At 45.5% G+C, this 21,088-nt stretch overlaps 1 protein-coding gene across 2 annotated transcripts in view; it reads right to left on the bottom strand.

Annotated features, from left to right (window-relative positions):
* cps1 (carbamoyl-phosphate synthase 1, mitochondrial) overlaps positions 1 to 21,088 on the bottom strand; it is a 188,653-nt gene that overhangs the window by 45,535 nt on the left and 122,030 nt on the right. For both annotated transcript variants that reach the window (XM_052043652.1, XM_052043728.1), the window contains exons 21-29: positions 19,173 to 19,291; positions 11,976 to 12,117; positions 9,649 to 9,714; positions 9,495 to 9,558; positions 8,506 to 8,687; positions 7,640 to 7,834; positions 6,643 to 6,710; positions 4,484 to 4,559; positions 420 to 497 (exon numbers count right to left, since the gene is read on the bottom strand). In XM_052043652.1, the coding sequence (XP_051899612.1) occupies positions 420 to 497; positions 4,484 to 4,559; positions 6,643 to 6,710; positions 7,640 to 7,834; positions 8,506 to 8,687; positions 9,495 to 9,558; positions 9,649 to 9,714; positions 11,976 to 12,117; positions 19,173 to 19,291 (990 nt within the window). The remainder of the gene's footprint in view (positions 1 to 419; positions 498 to 4,483; positions 4,560 to 6,642; positions 6,711 to 7,639; positions 7,835 to 8,505; positions 8,688 to 9,494; positions 9,559 to 9,648; positions 9,715 to 11,975; positions 12,118 to 19,172; positions 19,292 to 21,088) is intronic.

Below are 21,088 nucleotides of genomic sequence, written 5' to 3'. Positions count from 1 at the left end.
CCACACTTGGAGCTGCTGTTAGATTCATATATGGCATACTGACCACACAGTGCTCTGTTGTTACAGCTCCATAGGTTACACACTGACCACACATTGAGCTGTTTTTACATCTCCCCAAAGTCAAACGACAAAGTCAAAGTCAAGTTTATTGCCATATGCACAAGTCCATGTCTGCACAGGTTGCAATGAAAAACACTTGCAGCAGCATCACAGGCACATAGCATCATATAATATAAATTTGCACTATTTATTTATTTTTATAATTTATGGTAATTTTACGTCTTTGCACTGTACTGCTGCCGCAATAAAAACAAATTTCATGTCAGTGATAATAAATCTGATTCTGAATAGCAGCATTCACAAGAAAAACACAAGTTATACACAGATTTCACATTGAATGCAGTCAGTCTCTTTCTTACCTTCCCATTCTTTGAAACTGCATCAACTTCAACCTCTCGGGCTCCTTCAACAAACTTGGTGATGACAACTGGATGTTCCTGCAGGAAACAGAAGAGACGTTTTTGTGTGAGCAGTATTGAATCTCATAGTGTGTTCCCAAGCAAGCAGCTGGTACCAGCAGTGTCCCGTTTTCAGTGCCAGGTCCATTTTCCTGCAGAGTTCCAGCTCGTCCAACAGTTAATGCCTCCATTCCCTCAGCCATGGGCAAGTCCAAAGGGTGAGTGTCAGCAGTGGTAAGTTTCAATCTGGGTAGAATGTCCAGCTCAGCACAGTTAAGAAGTAGGGAGGACAGAGCCTCAGCAGGAGACCAATGGAAAGCCATGGCCATTGCTGGTTGTGCAGACATCTCCTGGGCAGTAGGACTGGATGGGACAGAGTGATGTTTGGTCTTTCCTGCCCCTGTAACACACCCTCAGAAATCCGCTACCCACACCATGTGACTGAGAGTGGTGGTTGCCCTGATAGTGAATCTCAGGAAGGTGACTGAGTGAATGTAATTTATCTGCAGGTTATTTCAGAATTGAACGGCCTCAGAAGATGGAGATGGCCCGATTCAGAATGCATCTGGTTTACCCTCCATGTTCACCAAGAAACATTCACCTGCTAAATCCGTGCAGGATTTGGATTACAGCCACATGTGGCAGGAACCTTTGGGTAACTGAGGGCAAAGAAACCATTCATAAACACAAAACATCACACAATGGTAACCCAGTGGCACCATTCATCAATGAGTCACAGGCATAACGTCAGCCGCACACATGACTGGCCAGGTGATTGGTCTGTCACCTGAGACTCAGCCCGCCCTGTGCAGAGTCTGGGCTACTCAGCTGAGAGGTGTTGATCACCTCCACTCTTCCTGATGGGACCGCTTCCTTCATCTCACAGATGGCTGGTGTGGAAACCCAACCGCGTGCATTGTTGGATTGGGGAATGGCCTCATGCCCGTCTTCACACAAAACAGGACACAGAAGGTTCATCTGGGAGGAAGCAGCAGTTAGAAAAATCTATCAAACATTTCAACAGCAAGTTTGGTCCAGTTCCTACCTCATGGGCAAAGTCCACCTAAGTCGTTACGCCCTGCTGTCTCAGACTGAGTCACACGCCCTGGGGAAGGAAGGGCTCTCACTCAACTACAGCTCTCCAACCAGTTGGCCAACTGACTGGCACTGGTTCACTGAAAAGCAAACTGCCGGGAGAGGCAGTGAGGGACTGGGTTTTCACCAGGCGGGTGTGAGAATGGTCAGAAGGTGGTCATCTCAGTGACCCTGCTGAACTACTCAGCTTCCAACCCCACAGTAAGGCAAGTCCCAGCAGCTGCTCCACTAAGGGCTGGTCTGGTCAGGTCATTATGGGCAGTATTATTTTAAACTGGATTTATTGTTGCCACTAAACAGGAAATGTGCACACTTACCATTCAATCTGAAGCTTTTATTCCCTGTCAAAATGGCAAGTTATCATTGGCAGCCCAGCAAGTATAAATGCACTAATAGTTCAGAGAACCCTTGTTCAAATCCCACCATTCCACTGAGGATTTAAAATCAGTTTCACCCCTCTCAAAGTAAATTGTTGGTTTCAGCAGATGTAATCAAGGCAGTGCTCTGTCTAGCCAACACTTCACCCAGCCCAACCCATGTCCAACCATGGTTGAGTAAATCCTCAATTGTAGCCATCTGCTGTGATTGCTGGGGCATTGACTATGATCTTTGCATCTTCCCTGGCCACAGGAGCAGTACCAGAGGATTGGAGGATGGCAAATGTTGTTCCATTGTTCAAGAAAGTTAATAGGGATAACCAGTGAGTCTTATGTCAGTGGTGGGCAAACTATTGGAGAGGATTCTTTGGGACAGGATTTATGAGCAGTTGGAGAAGCATAGTCATATTAGGGATAGTCAGCATGGCTTTGTGAGGGGCAGGTCATGCCTCAGAAGCTTAACTGAGTTTTTCAAGGAGGTGACAAAACAAATCAGTGAAGATAGAGCAGTGGATGTGGTGTATATGGATTTTAGTAAGGCATTTGACAAGGTTCCCCAGAAAGTCATGAGGCATGGGATCCATTGAAATTTGGCTGCGTGGATTTGCAATTGGCTTATCCACAGAAGGCAGAGGGTGGTAGTAGATGGAGCGTATTCTGCCTGGAGGTCGGTGACCAGTGATGTTCTGCAGGGATGCCCTGGGACCCCTGCTCTTTATGATTTTTATAAATGACTTAGATGAGGAAGTGGAGGGATAGGTTAGTAAGTTTGCAGATAATCTGAAGGTTGGTGGCGTTGTGGATAGGGTAGAAGGTTGCTGTAGGTTACGACAGGACATTGATAGGATGCAGAGCTGGGAGGAGAAATGGCAAATGGAATTCAATCCTGAAAACTGTGAAGTAATACATTTTGGGAGATCGAACTTGAAAGCAGAGTACAAGGTTAATGGCAGGATTCTTGTGGCAGGGTTCTTGGCAGTGTGGAGGAACAGACGGATCTTGGGGTCCAAGTGCATAGATCCCTCAAAGTTGCCGTGAAAGTTGATAGGGTGGTTGAGAAGGTGTATGGTGTGCTGGCATTCATTAGTCGGGGGATTGAGTTCAAGAGCCACAAGGTAATGTTACAACTCTATAAAACTCTAGCTAGACCAGTATTGTGTTCAGTCCTGGTTGCCTCATTATAGGAAGGATGTGGAAGCTTTAGAGAGGGTGCAGAGGAGATTTAGCAGGATGCTACCTGGATTGGAGAGCATGTCTTATGAGGAAAGGTTAAGCGAGCTGGAGCTTTTCTCTTTGGAGTGACACAGGATGAGAGGTGACTTGACAGAGGTGTGTAAGATTATGAGGGGCATAGATAGAGTGGACAGCCAGCACATTTTCCCCAGGAAGGCAATGGCCAATACCAGAGGACATCAGTTTAAAGTGAGTGGAGGAACGTTTAGTGGAGATGTCAAAGGTAGGTTTTTTTTTGCACAAAGAGTTGTGGGTGCCTGGAACGCACTGCTGGGGGTGGTGGTGGAGGCTGATACAATAGGGACATTTAAAAGACTCTTAGATAGGCACATGGATGTAAGAAAAATGGAGGGTTATGGGCTGTGTAGGAGATTGATCATGGAGTAGGTTTATACAGGTCGGCACAACATAGTGGGCTGAAGCGCCAGTACTGTGCTGTACTGTTCCATGTTCTATATGCTGTTGTACCTGAAGATGACCAAAAACAATTTCTCCGGAAAACAGGGGGTGGACCAGTAAACATCCCAATGACGGCTTGTTCAAAAATGTTTTTAAATTGCCTTATTACCTCCTCCTTAATAACAGAATGCAGTTTTCTCAAATACTGATGTCAAGACTTCCTTGCAATTGATAATATTCTGAGTTTTGCAGAATGAGAGGTGGTCTCATTGTAACATACAAGATGTAGGACTCTTCACCTGCCTGGATGAGTGCAGCTCCAGCATTAGTTCACCACTATCTAGGGCACAGACTTGATTGGCAAGCCATCCACCACCCTCAACCATCATACCCTCCACCACTGGCTTCAGAGGATGCAACCTACAGAACTCACCAGCACCTCCCAAATCAGTCTCTGAGGAAGACAGCAGCACTTGGAAATACCACCATCTACAGGTTGCCTCCCAAGTAAATCACTATCCTGTACCCTAGTCATCCCCATACCTCTCCTTTCACCTACAACTTTGCCTTCTGCATACCGCCTGATTGCCTGGATCGTTTGCCTCCAACCTTCCTCATAGCCTCTGCTCCCAGCAGCAGCTAGAATCCAGAGCTTCCACAGGCTACAAGGAAGCTGCAGGTAGGTTAAAGTTTTAGCTGACTGCTCCCTATGTTGTGAGTCTTATTTTACAAATCAAGAGGCGTAGACTTCCTGGGAATTGAAGAGAATGAATAATTCCACAGAGTAAAGCACTTCTGTCACATTCTAGACAAAGAAATCAAAGCTGCAGGTTGTTCTCGCTGATCAATAGTAGCACCAGGAAGAGCACAGACAGCACCAAGATAGGAGGAGATGTGGAGGGCCAGACTGACAACAGGTACCTGAGACACACGGGCAGCCTCCGCCAGAAACCTGTTCATCTCACCAGCGTCATGAGCCACATTCATCGCCGAGCCACTAGAAGAGACGAAACCAAACACCAGCATCAAATGTCTGCACGTTGCCACTGGGGCTCAGCGGGACCAGCTTTCAGCACTTCCTCATCTAGCCCCAACCACACACATCTGGCACTAACGTTCCCACCCGACACACTTCCCACCACACGAGCAGAAGGTCTTGGTTGCATTGGAGATGGTGTAGCGGAGGTTCACCAGGATATGGCCTGGGATGGAGCAGTTATGAGGAGATTGGAGAGGCTGGATTTGTTTTCCTTGGAGCAGAGGAGGTCTGATAGAGATATATACAAAATTAGAAGGGGCACAGATAGGGTAGATAGCAGGAAACGTTTACCTATAGAGAGGTGTTTAAAACTAGTGGACAAGAGGTTTAGAGGGATCAGAGGAAGAATTTAAGTTGCAATCAGACCAAGGTCATGAATGGCAAAGATAATATTTCTTGTTTACTTGTTTTAGCCATTTATTTATACAGCCCATTTACTGGTGTTAAAAAGGGATCTTCAAAAGAACACCATCCCGGATATTCTCTCTTCTCCACCCTCCCGTTGGTTAGAAGATACAAAAACCTGAAAGCACGAACCACCAGGCTCAAGGACAGCTTCTATCCCACTGTTATAGACTTTTGAATGGTCCCCTAGTACGATAAGATGGACTCTTGACCTCAAAATCTACCTCATTATGGCCCTTGCACCTTACTGTCTGCCTGCACTGCACTTTCTTTGTAACTGTAACACTTTATTCTGCATTGTTATTTTTTTTCCCCTTGTACTAACTCAATGTACTGATGTGATGAAATGATCTGTATGGAAGGCATGCAAAAGCTTTTCACTGTACTTCGGTACATGTGACAATAAAAAACCAATTACCAATGGTCCAGAGGTTTCTACCTTGGAGCAAAGCCTGTCTGAAGTACACATACCAGAAGCAACATCTGGGACTTGAAAGTAATCTCAGATCCATTCAGAGGATGTCCATAATTTTCCAAGTTCCCAGCATCCACTAAATTTAACAGTTCAACAATAGATCTGTAATCCAATCCTTCTACCTTCATCATTGATATGAGATGGAAAAGCATGAATCTATTGTGGCTTCATTTTATTGATTTAGACAGAGGATCCTCATTAAAGTCCTATACAACCAGACAGAGCTCAGTGTGGATTTCAAAAACTTTTAAAAATCTAGATACACAGCAGCAATAGTGGTTCCACCATTCAACAGCCTCATTATCCCCTTAAATACCATTCAATTATTCCTACATACTCAAGGTCCCGAGTTTATCAGGTCATGACCTCAAATGCATGAGGTCAAAGCTGGATTTGATGAAGCCGTGGGAAGTGTGGGTGTAAGGCTTTAACCGTTAATCTTTGCAGTTAATGATCAGGACTACCTTCACAATCTTGTCCAAAACCAGCTGTGCAGATCCTACAAGAGAGTGGGATATTCATCAAGGAAATAAAGAGGTCTTCAGACAGTGCAGCCAACTGCTGGGGCCATCCTCTGACACATCGACACTCACATAAACAAAAGTCACTTGGGGGAACAAGTCAGTCTTTCAGAAAAGGACAACCAGGAACAGGAGAGGAGTGTTGGGGAATTAAGGGTGACCTTATAGAGGTGTATAAAATCATGAGGGGCATAGATAGGGTGAATGCACTCAGGCTTTTCCCCAGGGTTGGTGAATCAAGAACTAGAGGGCATAGGTTGACAGGTGAAAGATTTAAAAGGGTCAACTTTTTGTTTACATGAAGTGTGGTCAGTATATGGAATGAGCTGCCAGTGGAAGTGGTTGAGTCAGGTACAATAAAAACTTATAAAAGACACTTGGACAGGTACATGGATAGGAAAGGTTTAGAGGGATGTGGGCCTAACGCAGGCAACTGAGACCATCTTAGATGGGTATCTTGGTCAGCACGGACCAGCTGGGCAGAGAGGGTTGTGTCCGTCCTTTATGACTCTATGACCAAGGCAAACATACTATGAAACAAATCTCTGCAAAATTGATATTGCACACCAGAGTTTAGACGTTTGGTTTCCTCCCAAAAATGAAGCCAATAGTTCTGTCAGAGACATAACAGCTCCTGTACCTTAGGACGTAAGATGGCCTCAGCAAGCAGGGGTATCCAACGGACTCCGCAAACGACAGTGCATCCTCCTGGTAGAGAAAAGACACCAGGCAAATGAATAGGTCATTGGCTCACACCAGGCATCCCTCTCACACGGAGCAGTGCAGGAGTCACATCACCAGGTAACAGGCGAGTACAGTTTCACTGGATTACTGCTCCAATCAACAGAATGCGCCTAGAAAATTACCGGAACCTGACGTGTCTTCCCAGCATGTCTCATTTACGTTTCCTTCTACCTCTCTGATTTAGTAGGTCCAAATATTTAACAGCAGGTTCCCATGGCTCAACAATGGTTACACATTTGAGGTTAAGCATCAAGATGTAAGTAAGGGAGGCAGTGAGATTAAGAAGTCAAGAACAGGGGCAGTGAGATTGGGGATTTGGTACTGGAGAACAGTGAGATTATAGGTTTGGGAATGGGGCTAGAGAGATTAGGAATTCAGGAATAGAGGCAGAGGGATTAGGGATTCAGAAACAGAGGGGCACTGAGATTAGGGGAGGAATAAAATCGTCAGCACAGTGACACATTTGGTAGAGCTGCTGCCTCAAAGCTTCACCAACCGGGGTTCAGACCTGACCTCAGGTGCTGTGTGAGTGGAGTTTGCATGTTCTCCCTGTGACGGAGTAATTTTTCACAATGTACTATAGTCTGCTCCCACGTCCCAATAACGTGTGGATAGATTAATTGGCCACTCAATTACCCTCTGTGTAGATCAAAGACAAAAATGATCGAATGGAAGTTGATGGCCATGGGAGGGAGAAGGTGCAAGGGTACAGGAAGGTAATAGGGGACTGATGGAATTGCTGTCCTGGGAGCTGGCAGCGAACTGATGGGTTCAATGGCCTCCAACTGGGTGGTTATTGGACGAGGGAATCAGGAACAGGAGGGGCACCTTCCCCAGAGAGCCCGACTCAACCCCACCCACGTTCTTCATCAGATCTCGCTGCAATTACTTACCAGGGTATTGGCGGCTGTCCACGGGGCCTGGGAAACCTGGAGCTCATCAAGCACTGCAGAGAACATGGACCGATCCTCAGCCCGGTCAATCTGCTTTGGGTTGGTGCCCAGGATGTTCACACCGTATTTGTACAAGGGGAGGGCCAGGTTGTTTGGAATCTGCCCACCCACCGAAATAATGGACCCTTTGCAACCCTGAGAGGGAAACAAATCACAGTGCAATAACTCAACAACCCACTGCTCAACACACTACAAACTCACACAACGGATTACAGAGTACACAGGCAATGAGAGACTAGGAAACATGGGATGGTCCTACAAGGTACAGTAGGTGAAACTCAATCCAAGTTAAACTGATCTGTTCAAAATTAGTAGTGCACAACTAATAGGAACAGGTCTGTCACTGTATAACACTGGGGTACAGTACTGGTGGGGATTAGTCTGTCACTGTATAACACTGGGGTACAGTACCTGTGGGGATTCGACTGTCACTGTATAACACTGGGGTACAGTGCTGGTGGGGACGGGTCTGTCATTGTATAACACTGGGGTACAGTACTGGTGGGGATGGGTCTGTCACTGTATAACGCTGGGGTACAGTATTTGTGGTGATAGGTATGTAGAACAAAGGAAATATCTCTGATAGGGCAAGACCAAATGAAAATTGCAGCCGTTATAATCAGATTAAGCTTCTCTATCTGTGTTATGTGCTTCTTATAACAGGGCAGGGGGACATGTCCCGTAGACCAGTCCAGAAGATGTGGTCTTGTTGGATCTTCCTGTAAGAGTGCAGGAGGGCAGGACAACTCCAGTTAACAAGGCCAGTCTGGAACACCACTCTGGATGAAGAGGAATTACTGTCTCACCTCCTGTTCGTAGATGTCCAGGATCCTTTCCAGCGAGAGCTCCTCGAAGTAGAGCCTGTCGCACTCATCAAAATCAGTGCTGACGGTTTCAGGGTTGTGGTTTACAACCACCGTCTTCTTGCCGAGTTGCCGCAGGGTGCGGATGCTGGAGACAGCGCACCAGTCAAATTCCACGCTGCTACCTGGAAAACAAAAACCAGAAGCAGTCACTGGGCTCTGTGCGTGGACAAGGCAGCAGTCACTGGGCTCCACGCGTGGAGAGGAACAACGACTGAGGAAACGATAACCAAGAACCCAGAGTCAACGATCCTTACCTAATGAGACACACAGCTGGCAGCTTGTCTGTTAAAGACAGCAAGATGATACAGTAGAGCTATTACCCACAAAATTCCGCTACTTGTGCTGAAGGGAAAAGTTCAGCTAACCCTTGTAGGGACCTCAGCGAGGTTACTGGACTGGTCAACAGGAGCCCAAAAGCAGCGGCAGGGACAAAGGTGTAGAAAAGTGGGTCAAATACATGAAGGTTGAGACTGGGACAGACAAGAATGGTTTCAAAACTGGATGTTTTACAAGCAGACTAGAAGCTGGTGCTTGGGACAACTGGGTGTCATGAGCACTTGCAGCCAATTCAGGGCTTCAGGTGATGTTGCTGAGGGATCGTTAGATGGGCAGTAGGACAGTGTCTGGGGATTCTAGATGTAATGACGGGAATGTAAGCCACCGCTGACTGTCATGGACTCCAAGCAGCAACAGTGCTGCCCAACCAGACATGGCAGTAGAGGTGCCAGTTGTGGAGTGTGTGCTTCACCGTATTAATGGGTGCACTGAGTTTACCAGAGATAAGTACAGAGGGACCAGTGCATTGTCACAATCACACCAGATGTCCAGTGGTTATTAATCTACTTCAGTATTGTGAGTGGGTAGAAACCTGAGGGATCAGGTCAAGAACAAAGATGTCAGAATGGCAGTTCAACTCTGCCTTAAGTTACCAATATGGTATGGTCCACATCCCAGCACCATTATTCCGTGATCGTTGAAATCCAAGTCATGCTCCTGAAAAAGAAATAGAGTTCGGCTACTTTTGGTCACAAGATCAGGGGAACTTGGCAAATAAAAGCCAAGGAAAGCCTTGGTAACACTCACCTGTCCATGGTATGTGGAGTAGAGGTAATTGGTAACAGCTGGGTACTCTGCAGCCAAGGTGTCAATCTGGTAAAGGAAAGCAGAGCATGGAGAGAGTGAGCCAGAAATGGCAGCCCTAAGCCTACCTGCTTCTCTGCATCAAACCAAATTGTGTGCCTCCGTCACTTATCCAGGAGGGTGTGGATCACTGCGTGGAACTTTCCCTAAAGATTTTTCACTGTGGAGAATGGCAAATCTTGCCCAGAGACACAAGAGACAGCAGGTGCTGGAATCTGGAGCAAAAAAAAAACAAACTACTGGAGGAACTCAGCAGGTCAGGCGGCGTCTGTGGAGGGAAAGGGCTGGTTGACGTTGCAGTTCAAGGCCTGCATCAGGACTGGTGTAGGGTCTCAACCTGAAATGTCGCCTATCCCTTTCCCTGCAAAGATGCTGCCTGACTCACTGTGTTCCTCCAGCGGTATGTTTGTTGCAGAAAATGTTGTTCCTCTGTTTGAGGAGGGCAATAGAGACAAACCATGAAATTATAGTCCAGTGAGTCATATCAGTGGTCAGGAAATTATTGAAGATTCTGAGGGAGAGGATTTACTCATATTTGGAAAAGCACGAGCTTATTAGGGACAGTCAGCATGGCTTTGTGTGGGGTAAGTCCTGTCTCACAAATTTGAGTGTTTTGAGGAAGTGATGAAGATGATTGATGAGGGTAGGAAAGTGGGTGTTGTCCACATAGACTTCAGGAAGGCATTTGACAAGGTCCCTCATGGTATGCTGATTCAATCCCATGGGATCCATGGTGAGTTGCTTAATTGGATCCAAAGTTGGCTTGATCGTAAGAGACAGAGGGTAATGGTGGAGGGGTGTTATTCTGGCTGGAGGTCTGTGACCGGTGGTGTTCCGCAAATATCAGTGTTGGGACCCCTATTGTTTGAAATATTCATCAATTTGAAAGCGTAGTTGGTTTGATCAGTAAGTCTGCAGATGACACAAAAATTGGCAGAGTTGGTAACAGTGTGAAAGATTTTCAAAGGATTCAGCAGGATACAGATTGGTTGGAAATTTGGGCAGAGAAGTGGCAGATGGAGTTTAATCTGGACAAGTGCAAGGTGGTGAATTTTGGGAGCTCAAATGGAAGGGGAAAGTATACAATAAATGGCAGGACCCTTAGAAGCATTGACATACAGAGGGATCTTGGGACAAATGTCCACAGCTCCCTGAAAATGACAACACAAGTGGATAGAGTGGTAAAGAAGGCATATGGCATGCTTGCCTTCAGTGGTCAGGGCGTTGAACATAAAAGTTAGGAAGTCATGTTGCAGCTGTGTAAAGCTCTGGTTAGGCCACATTTGGAATATTGTGTGCAGTTCTGGTTGCCCAGCAGGAAGGATGTGGAGACTTTGGACAGAGTGCGGAAGAGGTTCACCATGACGTTGTCTGGTTTGGAGAGTATTAATTACAAGGAGTGGTTGGACAAACTTTGGTTGTTTTCTCTGGAGCGTCAGAGACTGAGGGGAGACCTGATAGAAGTTTAGAAAATTACGAGGGGCATAGACAGGGTAGACAGTCAAAGTATTTTTTCCAGGATAGAAATGTCAAATACTAGAAGGCATAGGTTTAAGGTGAAAGGGGAAAGTTCAAAAGGAGATTTGCAAGACAAGTTTTTTTTAAAAACACAGAGAATGGTAGATGCCTGGAATGCCAGAGGTGGTAGTGGAAGCAGATACCATAGTAATGTTTAAGAGGCCATTAGACAGATACATGAACAGGCAGGGAATGAAGGGATATGGATCATGTACAGGCAGAAGGGATGTTTAAATTGGCATTATGGTTAGCACAGACACAATGGGCTGAAGGGCCTGCTCCCAAGCTGTACTGTTCTACATAACTGATGTACGTCTGAGGCTCTTCAGCCCATGATGAAGTCCACACAACCATTTATGGACGATGAGGAAAGAGGCAAGTTCAAGGCACCATTTTGTAAGGCAAGGGGCATGGGATGGGAATTCCAGGAGTTCTCCACAGTGGAGTTCCCAGGTTAAGGAGGTCAGAATAAAGCAGCGCAAGGATGTTGGCAGCTCATAGGATGGGAAGAAGGAGGAGTAAAGCCATGGAGTGAACTTTAACAGTCAAAGTTGGTAAACTGGGAGTCAGGACCACAGCAAAGAGAAAGCCCACATCTGACAGACTAAATGAGTCCACACATTCCCATGTTTGGGTCGGCCGGAGTGTACTGACACTAGAGCCTTCCACCTCACTCAATCCACACCGGTGAGAACAATGCTCTCCAGTGATGGGCACAGCTCTACTGCAGCAGAGAACAGCGAGTCACCCACCTGCTTAACCTGTGGTTTGATGTTCCTCTTCATCCTCAGCTTCCTCGCATCAAGTTCACTGAGGCCAATGCAGTCCCCAATCTGGCGGTCTGAAAACCCGTCTTGTTTTGCCTTTAATAGCAGTGCATCAGTGATGGTTTCACTAGTGGAAGAGATCACAGCTATTTCATGCTAAGTCTAGAATTAACTTTAAAACAATGTACTTTATTGATGGAACCTTCCAGCAGCAGGCCTGTGTTATAAGGCAGAGTTGAGAATGTAGTTTACTCCAACACACATTTAATTCAAGTTTTTTTTGTATACAAGATGCTTTACAGTAACACTGTAAAGTAACCTGGCAAGTTTCAGGGGAGTGCGGCCAAGTGAACCTGGTAGGTTCAGGGAAGATTACCAAATACTAGAGGGCATAGTTTTAAAGGTGAGAGGTGGAAAGTTTAAAAGGAGATTTATGAGGCAAGTTTGTTTATTTGCTACACAGAGGGTACACACTGCCAGGGGAGGTGGTGGAAGCAGATACAATAGCAATGTTTAAGAGGCACCTAAACAGACACATGAACTGGAGGGAAGAAATGAGGGACACAGACAACGTGCAGGCAGATGGGATTAGTAAGATTGGCATCATGGCCGTTGCAGACATGTTGGGCCAAAGGACCTGTTCCTGTGCTGTATTGTCCTATATTTATGTTCCTGTGTTAACATGGAGAATGCTGGAAATACTCAGAAAGTCAGGCAGCAACTGTGGAGAAAGAAACAGAGTTAATGTCTAATTCAGGGCTTCAATCTGAACACTAACTCAGTTTCTCTTTCCACAGACACTGCCTGGCCCACTGATTGTTTGCAACATTTTGCGTTTTTATTTCTTATTTCCAGCATCTGCAGTATAATACTTTCCAGTTGAAATATTTAAATTGTGACTTATTGATTCCACAAGAGACAATATCGACAGAACACAAATTTAAGATTACCAAAAGCAAACAGTTAGGAATTAGAATTCCTGGACTAGAAGCCACAAAATTATTGAACTGTAAGTGAAACAAAAAAGTAGAGAAATAGGAAGCGAAAGGACCGGAAGGTGTGAAAACCATTTTATAAGCTTGCCACATTTGTAATGGTGCAAGTCCACCTTCTATTCTGTAAAGTTCTGACTCTAGGGAACCAGCTGGAGATGAAATCCGAAAGTGCAGCACCAGCAAACACAGGGTAAGCAGTTTTACTTTCCAGTAACTGGAACAGATGCCCCAGCAATATCCCTAACACCACCAACCATCTGGCCTGGCTAAACTCTTTCTCACTTTCAACAACTTCAGTAACTCCACTCACTTTCTCTAAATCAAAGGCTTTTGTATCTTCTCTTCGATGGAAGGGGGGAGAAGAGAGAATGTCCGGGGTGAGAGGGGTCTTTGATTATGTTGGCTGCTTTCCCGAGGCAGCGAGAAGTATAGACAGAGTCCACGGAGGGGTGGCTGGTTTGTGTGATGTGCTCTCAGCCCCTTTCCTTTCCAGGCAACATTTGGAGTACTGTGTGCTGTTCTGGTCGCCCCATTACAGGAAGGATGTGGAGGCTTTGAAGATGGTGCAGAAGGGGTTTACCAGGATGCTGCCTGGATTAGAGGGAGGAGAGGTTAGATAAATTTGGGTTGTTTTCTCTTGAGAGTCGGAGCCTGAGGGGAGACCTGATAGAAGTTTATAAAATTATAAGAGGTAAAAATTAGGTAGACGGTCAGAATCTTTTTCCTAGGGTAGAAACGTCAAATACGAGAGGACATGCATTTAAGGTGAGAGAGGGAAAGTTTAAAGGAGATGTGCTGCTCAGCAAAGAGAGAGCTCACTTTATATCTACACTTACCACCATCAACTGCCATGTCGAAGGACAAATGAAAATCAACCTCAACCTGGGATTAAGACGCAGAGCTGGGAACTATAAAGGTGACTTTAGCAAGTGCGTCCTCAGCAAACTCACACCAGGATGGACCTCTCACAGCACATAATTCTAAAAAGACATTAGCAGTGTGGACATAACATTGGCTGAAGTGTAGAAAACACCTGTTGAAGTTTCATTGGGACTACTGCAGCTTTAGATATAACACTAGTAAGTTTACAGCACAAAAGGCCACTCCACCCATTGTGTCTGTACTGGTTGAAAACATAAGAAACAGAAAGAGGTCATTCAGCCCCTCATGACTGTTCCAGCATTTGTTAAGATCCAGGCCAGTCTGTTAAATCAGCACCACTTTCCTGCACTAACCCATATCCCTGGATTCCCTCAATATCAGAGTCAGAGTCATACAGCACAGAAACAGGCCCTTCAGCCCACCAGATCGATGCTGACTACCAAGTACCCAGCTATATTAACCCCATTTACCAGTGTGTGGTCTGTAGTCTTCTCTGCCTTGGTGATTCAAGTGCTCACCTTGAAATTCCTTAGGTATTGAGAGAGTCTCTACCTCCACCACTCCCTCAGGCAGTGTGTTCCAGTCCATTCACCCTCTGGGTGAAAAGAAGTTCTCAGATTCCCTCCAAACCTTTTACCCTTTCCCTCAACTTATGTCATCTATGGGGCATAGCTTCTCACCATCTACCCTATCTATGCCCCACTGATCTCGTCCTCCCCCGCCTCAAGGAAATTAAACCCAGCCTCTTCAGTCTCTCCTCAGAACTGAAACACTCCACCCCAGGAAACTTCTGGTGAATCTCCTCTGCATGCCCTCCAGAGAGACAATGAGATCTATAGACAGTACTTCAGCTGTGGTGGAATCAAGGTTTCATAAACTTGTACCAGCAGGCACGGTAGTGTAGCGGTTAGTGTAACGCTACTACAGCACCAGTGACCCGGGTTCAATTCTGGCCACTGTCTGTAAGGAGTTTGTACATTCTTCCCGTGACTGCGTGGGTTTCCTCCGGGTGCTCCAGTTTCCTCCGACATTCCAAAGACGTATGGGTTAGGAAGTTGTGGGCATGCTACGTTGGTGCCAGAAGAGTGGCGACACTTGCGGGCTGCCCCCAGAATATTCTACGCAAAGATGCATTTCGCTGTGTGTTTCGATGTACGTGACTAATAAAGAAATCTTATCTTATCAAAACCTCTCTGCTCTTATGTTCAGTGCCCCGGCTAATGAAGGCAAGTATCTCATAAGCCGCCTTCACCACTTTACTTACTTGTGCTGCCACTCTGGGGAATCTCTGGACTTTACATCAAGGTCTTTCTGTTCATCAGTACTCCTTAGGGGCAAATCATTCATTGATCAGGCCAGATGGAGTACTTACTAGCCCTCCAAAAATGTATAATGTCACACCCAATTTCCATTGCTCTGCCAAACTGATCAAAATCATTTTGTAATCTCAGACTACCATCCTCACTATCAGCACCATCAGCAATTTTTGAGTCATTTGTGACCCTGTCAATTCATATCCAAATCATTAATAGAAGTAACAAACAGCAAGGATCTCAGCACATATCCCTGTGATACGTCACTGGTCAAGGGCTTCCAATAACAAATACAATCCTCCACCATCACCCTTGATCTCCACTTACCAAGCCAATTTTGGATCCAATTTGCCAACTTACACTAGATCCCTTGGGTCTAACATTTTGACCAGTGTCCCATGCACCATCTTGGCAAAGGCCTTACTTAAGTTCATGTAGATTACATCAACTGCCCTGCCTTCATCAATGCACCTGTAACCTCTTCAAAAAATTCAAATTGGTAAGACAGCATCTCCCCCTCACAAAGCCATGCCACTATCTTTGGTAAATCCCAATCAATCCAAGTGTAGATTAAGATATTTATTTATTAATCACATGTATATCGAAACACACAGTGAAATGTGTCTTTTTGCATTATCAAGAATGTGCTAGGGGCAGCCTGCAGGTGTTGCCACTCTTCCGGCACCAACATAGCATGCCCACAGCTCCTAACCTGTACGTCTTTTTGGAATGTGGGAGGAAACTGGAGCACCTGGAGGAAACCCACATAGACACAGGGAGAACATACAAACTCCTTACAGCAGTGGGATTTTTTTCCAATAACTTCCTTGCCACTGACATTGGACTCAATCACTTGCAAATGCCTGGCTGGTCTTTTTCCCAAGGTAGAAATGTCAGATACTAGAGGCCATAGCTTCAAGCTGAGAGGGAGAAACTTTAAAAGGAGATGTGCAGAGCAAAATTTTTTTTTAAACACAGAGAGTGGTGGGTGCCTGGAATGCGCTGCCAGGGGTGGTAGTGGAAGCAGATACTACAGTGGCATTCGAGAGGCTGTTAGATAGACACATGAATATCTGGCAGATGGAGTTCAATCCGGAAAAGTGTGAAGTGATACATTTTGGAAGACTGAACTTGATTGCGGAGTACAAGGTTAATGGCAGGATTCTTAGTAGTGTAGAGGAACAGAAGGATCTTGGGGTCCAAGTCCATAGATCCCTCAAATTTTCCACACAAGTCGATAGGGTGGTTAAGAAGGCATAGGGTGTGCTGGCCTTCATTAGTCAGGGTATTGAGTTCAAGAGTCACAAGGTAATGTTGCAGCTCTATAAAACCCTGGTTCGACCACACTTACAGTATTGTGTTTCATTCTGGTTGCCTCAATATTGGAAGGATGTGGAAGCTTTAGAGAGGGTGCAGAGGAGACTTACCAGTGTGCTACCTGGATTAGAGAACGTCTTATAAGGAAAGGTTGAGCAAGCTAGGGCTTTTCTCTTTGGAGTGACACAGGATGAGAGGTGACTTGATAAAGGTATATAAGATTATGAGGGGCATATGGACAGCCAGCACCTTTTCCCCAGTGCAGTAATAGCCAATACCATAGGACATCAGTTTAAAGTCAAAGGAGGAAAGTTTAGGGGAGATGTCAGAGGTAGGTTTTTTATCCCCCAAACACAGAGAGTGGTGGGTGCCTGGAACGCACTGCCGGAGGTGGTGGTAGAGGCTGATATAATAGGGACATTTAAAAGATTCTTAGATAGGCACATGGATGTAAGAAAAATGGAGGGTTATGGGCTGCGTAGGAGGGAAGGGTTAGATTGATCAGGAAGCAGGTGTTTATATACGTCAGCACAACATCGTGGGCCAAAGGGCCTGAACTGTTCTAGTTTTTATGAATATGCAGGGAATGAAGGGATCTGGAGCATGTGCAGGCAGAAGGGATTAGTTTAATTTGGCACCATGTTCATCACAGACATGGTGGACTGAAGGGCCTGTTCCTGTGCTGTACTAGAACATAGAACGTAGTACATGTATAGCACAGGAAAAGGCCATTTGGCCCACAACGTCTGTACTGAACACAATAGCAAATTAAACAAATCCCTTCTGCCTGCACCTGATCCATATCCCTCCATTCCGTGCATATTCATGTATCTATCTAAAAGCCTCTTGAACACCGCTATCGTACTGTTCTATGACCTATAGTGAATCACCACTATACTCCCTCTATCTGAAGCTAATCCTTCCTTAAGTAGAGACACCAAACCTGTACACAATAGTCCTGCTCTGGTCTTATCTGGCCCTATATAATTGGAGCAAAATGTCTTAACTCTTATATTGTCCAAGGTGATTGATACACGAAGAGGCCACTTGGCCCACTGAGCACATGCCGGCCTCCAGGACTTCCCTACACCTTATTTCATTCTACCACTGCACATGTGCCCATGAACTCCCCTTTGATTCTTTTTGCCATTAACCTATACTAAAGGGCAGTTTACAATGCCCAATTAATCTATCAGTACATGTTTAAGACATGGGAGGAAACTGGAGCATCTGGAGGAAATCCACAGAGTCACAGGGAGAATGTGGAAGCTCCACATGGACAGCACCAGAGGTTAGGACTAAACCTTGGTCACTGGAGTCCCACCAGGCCACTTGCTGTCTTGTATACCTTCTGCCTTCCTAATCACTTGCTCGACCTACCTTGTAACTTTCAGTGATTTGTGGACCTAGGCCCCACTAAACACCAATTTCTTTCAACATTTAAAAAAAACTACACTTCTCTACTTTTTCTCTAAAGTGGATGACCTCATATTTTTACCTTTTATGTTCAATGTGTCATGTCCTTACCCATTTGATTAGCCTGTCTATATCTTCCTGAAGCCCCTTGACATCATACATCCTCACAGCACACACTGTCATTAGCTTTGAACAGTACAGATCACACTTGATCCTATTATCCAAATCATTGACTTAGATTGTGAACAGCCAGGGTCCCAGCACCTCACTGGTCATGGGCTACAGACCTGGAAATATCCTGCTTTTATTGCAAGGTTAATGGGAATAACAATTCACTCTGAATATTCCCCCCAACACTTGAAGCGCTAATTATCTTTAATAATCTCTTGTGCGACACCTGAAAGCCCGAATACACTGCATCAATTATTGTGTTCAATTCTATACACAACTCCTCAGCAAATGAAGCAGGACATTTCTTCTCACAGCAACACCTAAACAACATTCAGGCATGGGCTGATACGTAGTATTTGTGCCACTAAAGTGCCTGGTAATGATCATCACCAACAAGAGAGCCGAACCACCTGCTCCTCATTCAATGCCTTCACAATTGCCAACGTCACCACCATCGACCCCTTGCAGGTCACTATTGACTGGGGATCCTGCAGCAAGTGACTCACTTCCTGACACTCAAGACCTTTCTACCATTTGCAAGATGCAACTCATGAGTGTGAAGAAACACTCTCCACTTGCCTGGATGAGTGCAGCCCCAACACCTCTCAACACCACCCAAGAGTAAACAGCTGCTTAACTGGCAGTGTGTACCATTCACAAAATGCGCTGCAGTTACCAACAGTGCTTCCCAAACCTCTCGCACTGAGAAAGACAAAGGCAGCAGGCGCAGGGGAACACCACCACCCCTAAGTTCCTCCCCAAATTGAACACCACTCTGACTTTTGAATATATCGTCAGTCTACATCTCTATAGTGCCAAACTCAGTTAAATGTTGCCTTGACATCAAAGGCAGGTATCCTCACCTTGCGCATGGAAATCAGCTCTTTGGCAATGTTTGGGTCAACTAATAAGATCAGGAGCTGAGTGGTCCTGGTAAATCCCAAACTGTGTTAGATCATCGTCCTATGAGATGTCCCATTATCTTATCGATGGCACTATTATCTACGCCTGTGTCAATGGTTGTTATAATATTCTATGTCACTGGACACTAACATTTGATAGATCATGGCACCACTAGGCACAGTTACCTGTTGTGCTTGCAGAGCTCTTTCTCCAATGTGACGATCTGCTTGAGTCTGTAGAGGAACCACTTGTCTATGGCAGTCAGGTCATAGATCTCATCCACTGAGATACCGCTGTGCAACGCCTGCAGTGGAGTGAGAAACAGACCACAGCAGTCAGCGATCGGCCAATTCAGAACAACATAAGGATGAGAGCAACTGAGAGCTCGTGACAACAAAACAATAATCTGTACTTCCAGAGTTGTGAAGAGAAATGTCTTCAAAATAAAGGACAAACAGCTGAGTTTTATCGCCTCCAATTCCTGCTCCACGTGGGAACTTCAGAATGTGTTACCTACGCTGGGAGTGTCACATGTAATCAGGCTCAAGGGCTCATACAGAAGGTCACTTGGCCCATTCAGTCCATGCTGGCTCCCAGGGAAGCAACCCCATCAGTCCCATTCCCCCTCTCCTTATTTCCCTATACACCTTCAACTTTCTCTTTCTCTCTCTCTCTCTCATGCCCAACAACTCCACTTTTATTTTTTTTAACCATTAACCTACACTAATGGGTAGCTTACAATAACCAGCATATCTTTGGAGCATGCAAGGAAACTGGGGCACCTGATGGGAAACCCATGGAGACCCAGGGAGAATGTGCAAACTCCACAAAGACTGCACCCGAGCTCAGGATTGAACCTGGGTCCCAGGAGTTTGAGGGAGCAGTACTACCCGCCGTGCCACCACACTGCCCTCAGAGCTCGATGGTCAGCTGGTGCCATCACCGGGCATCATGACTACAAGTTCCCTAGATGATACATTTTACGCAGTGACCTCCTGCAGTCAGACATGTTTGAGGATAGTAATTGGGAAGAATAGGAAGAAGCGGTAAATACGGATTGTGCACCACTCTCAGTGACGAGGACTGGAAAGGAGTTCAGTCTAAAACATGGCACCATGAGACAGAAATGCAGTTCTCAGAGGGCAGACAATCAGCACAGTTCCTCCACAATGTATTCACTCCTCTGCTGTCAGGGTTAGGGACACTACGAAGAGGGTGCAGGATACTCTACGAACGAAAGAGAAGAGCCAGAAGCATTACTAGTTGGGAAAATGCTGCAATCCGTAATAAAGGATAAAAGATCAAGACACTTAGAAAATAATTATAGGAGTGAGCAGAGTCAACATGAATTTATGGAAGGGACATTATGTTTCTCTAATTTATTGGAGTGCTTTGAGGATGTGTCTGTTGGGGGAACTTGTGACTTTGGATTTTCAGAAGGCTTTCAATGAGATTGCACACTGGAAGTTGGTGAACAAGGAACTGGTATTGGTTTATTATTGTCACTTGTACCGAGGTACAGTGAAAAACTTGTCTTGCATACCGATCGTACAGGTCAATTCATTACATAGTGCAGTTACACTGGGTTAGTACAGAGTGCATTAATGACATAGTGTTTAAATTTAAAAGTATGGAACGATTATAGTGAGGGTAATGAGTAGATCTGTAGAGAGCAGCTTGCAACGAGTCGCCATGCTCCAGCATCATCTTGCTTTGTGAGAACACCTGGAGTTGGGGCTGATGTGCCGAGCTGAATTTAGAACTGGTTAACAAAAGGAAAGAAAGGGTGGGAATAAGCAGGTCCTTCACAGGCTGGTGTTAGTGGGATGGTGCAGTGATGGGTGCTGGGCCCAAATATTCACAATCTCTGTCAACTAACTGGCCAAGATCAAATGTCATATGTCCAAGCTTTCCGGTGACAAAAACCAAGTGGGAATATGAAGAAGATGGAACCACGCTTTGAGGGGAGGTGGACAAGCTGAATGAGCAGAGAAAGCATGGCAGATGACATACAGTCCAATGGGAGATCATCCATTTTGTTAACCAAAATGAAATGCTCATTATTTTTTTTAAATAGTGCAAAATTGGGAAATGTAGACAC

This window comes from Pristis pectinata, chromosome 1, assembly GCF_009764475.1.
Source record: "Pristis pectinata isolate sPriPec2 chromosome 1, sPriPec2.1.pri, whole genome shotgun sequence".
Lineage (NCBI taxonomy): Eukaryota > Metazoa > Chordata > Chondrichthyes > Rhinopristiformes > Pristidae > Pristis > Pristis pectinata.
This window is presented reverse-complemented; position numbering and strand designations above follow the sequence as displayed.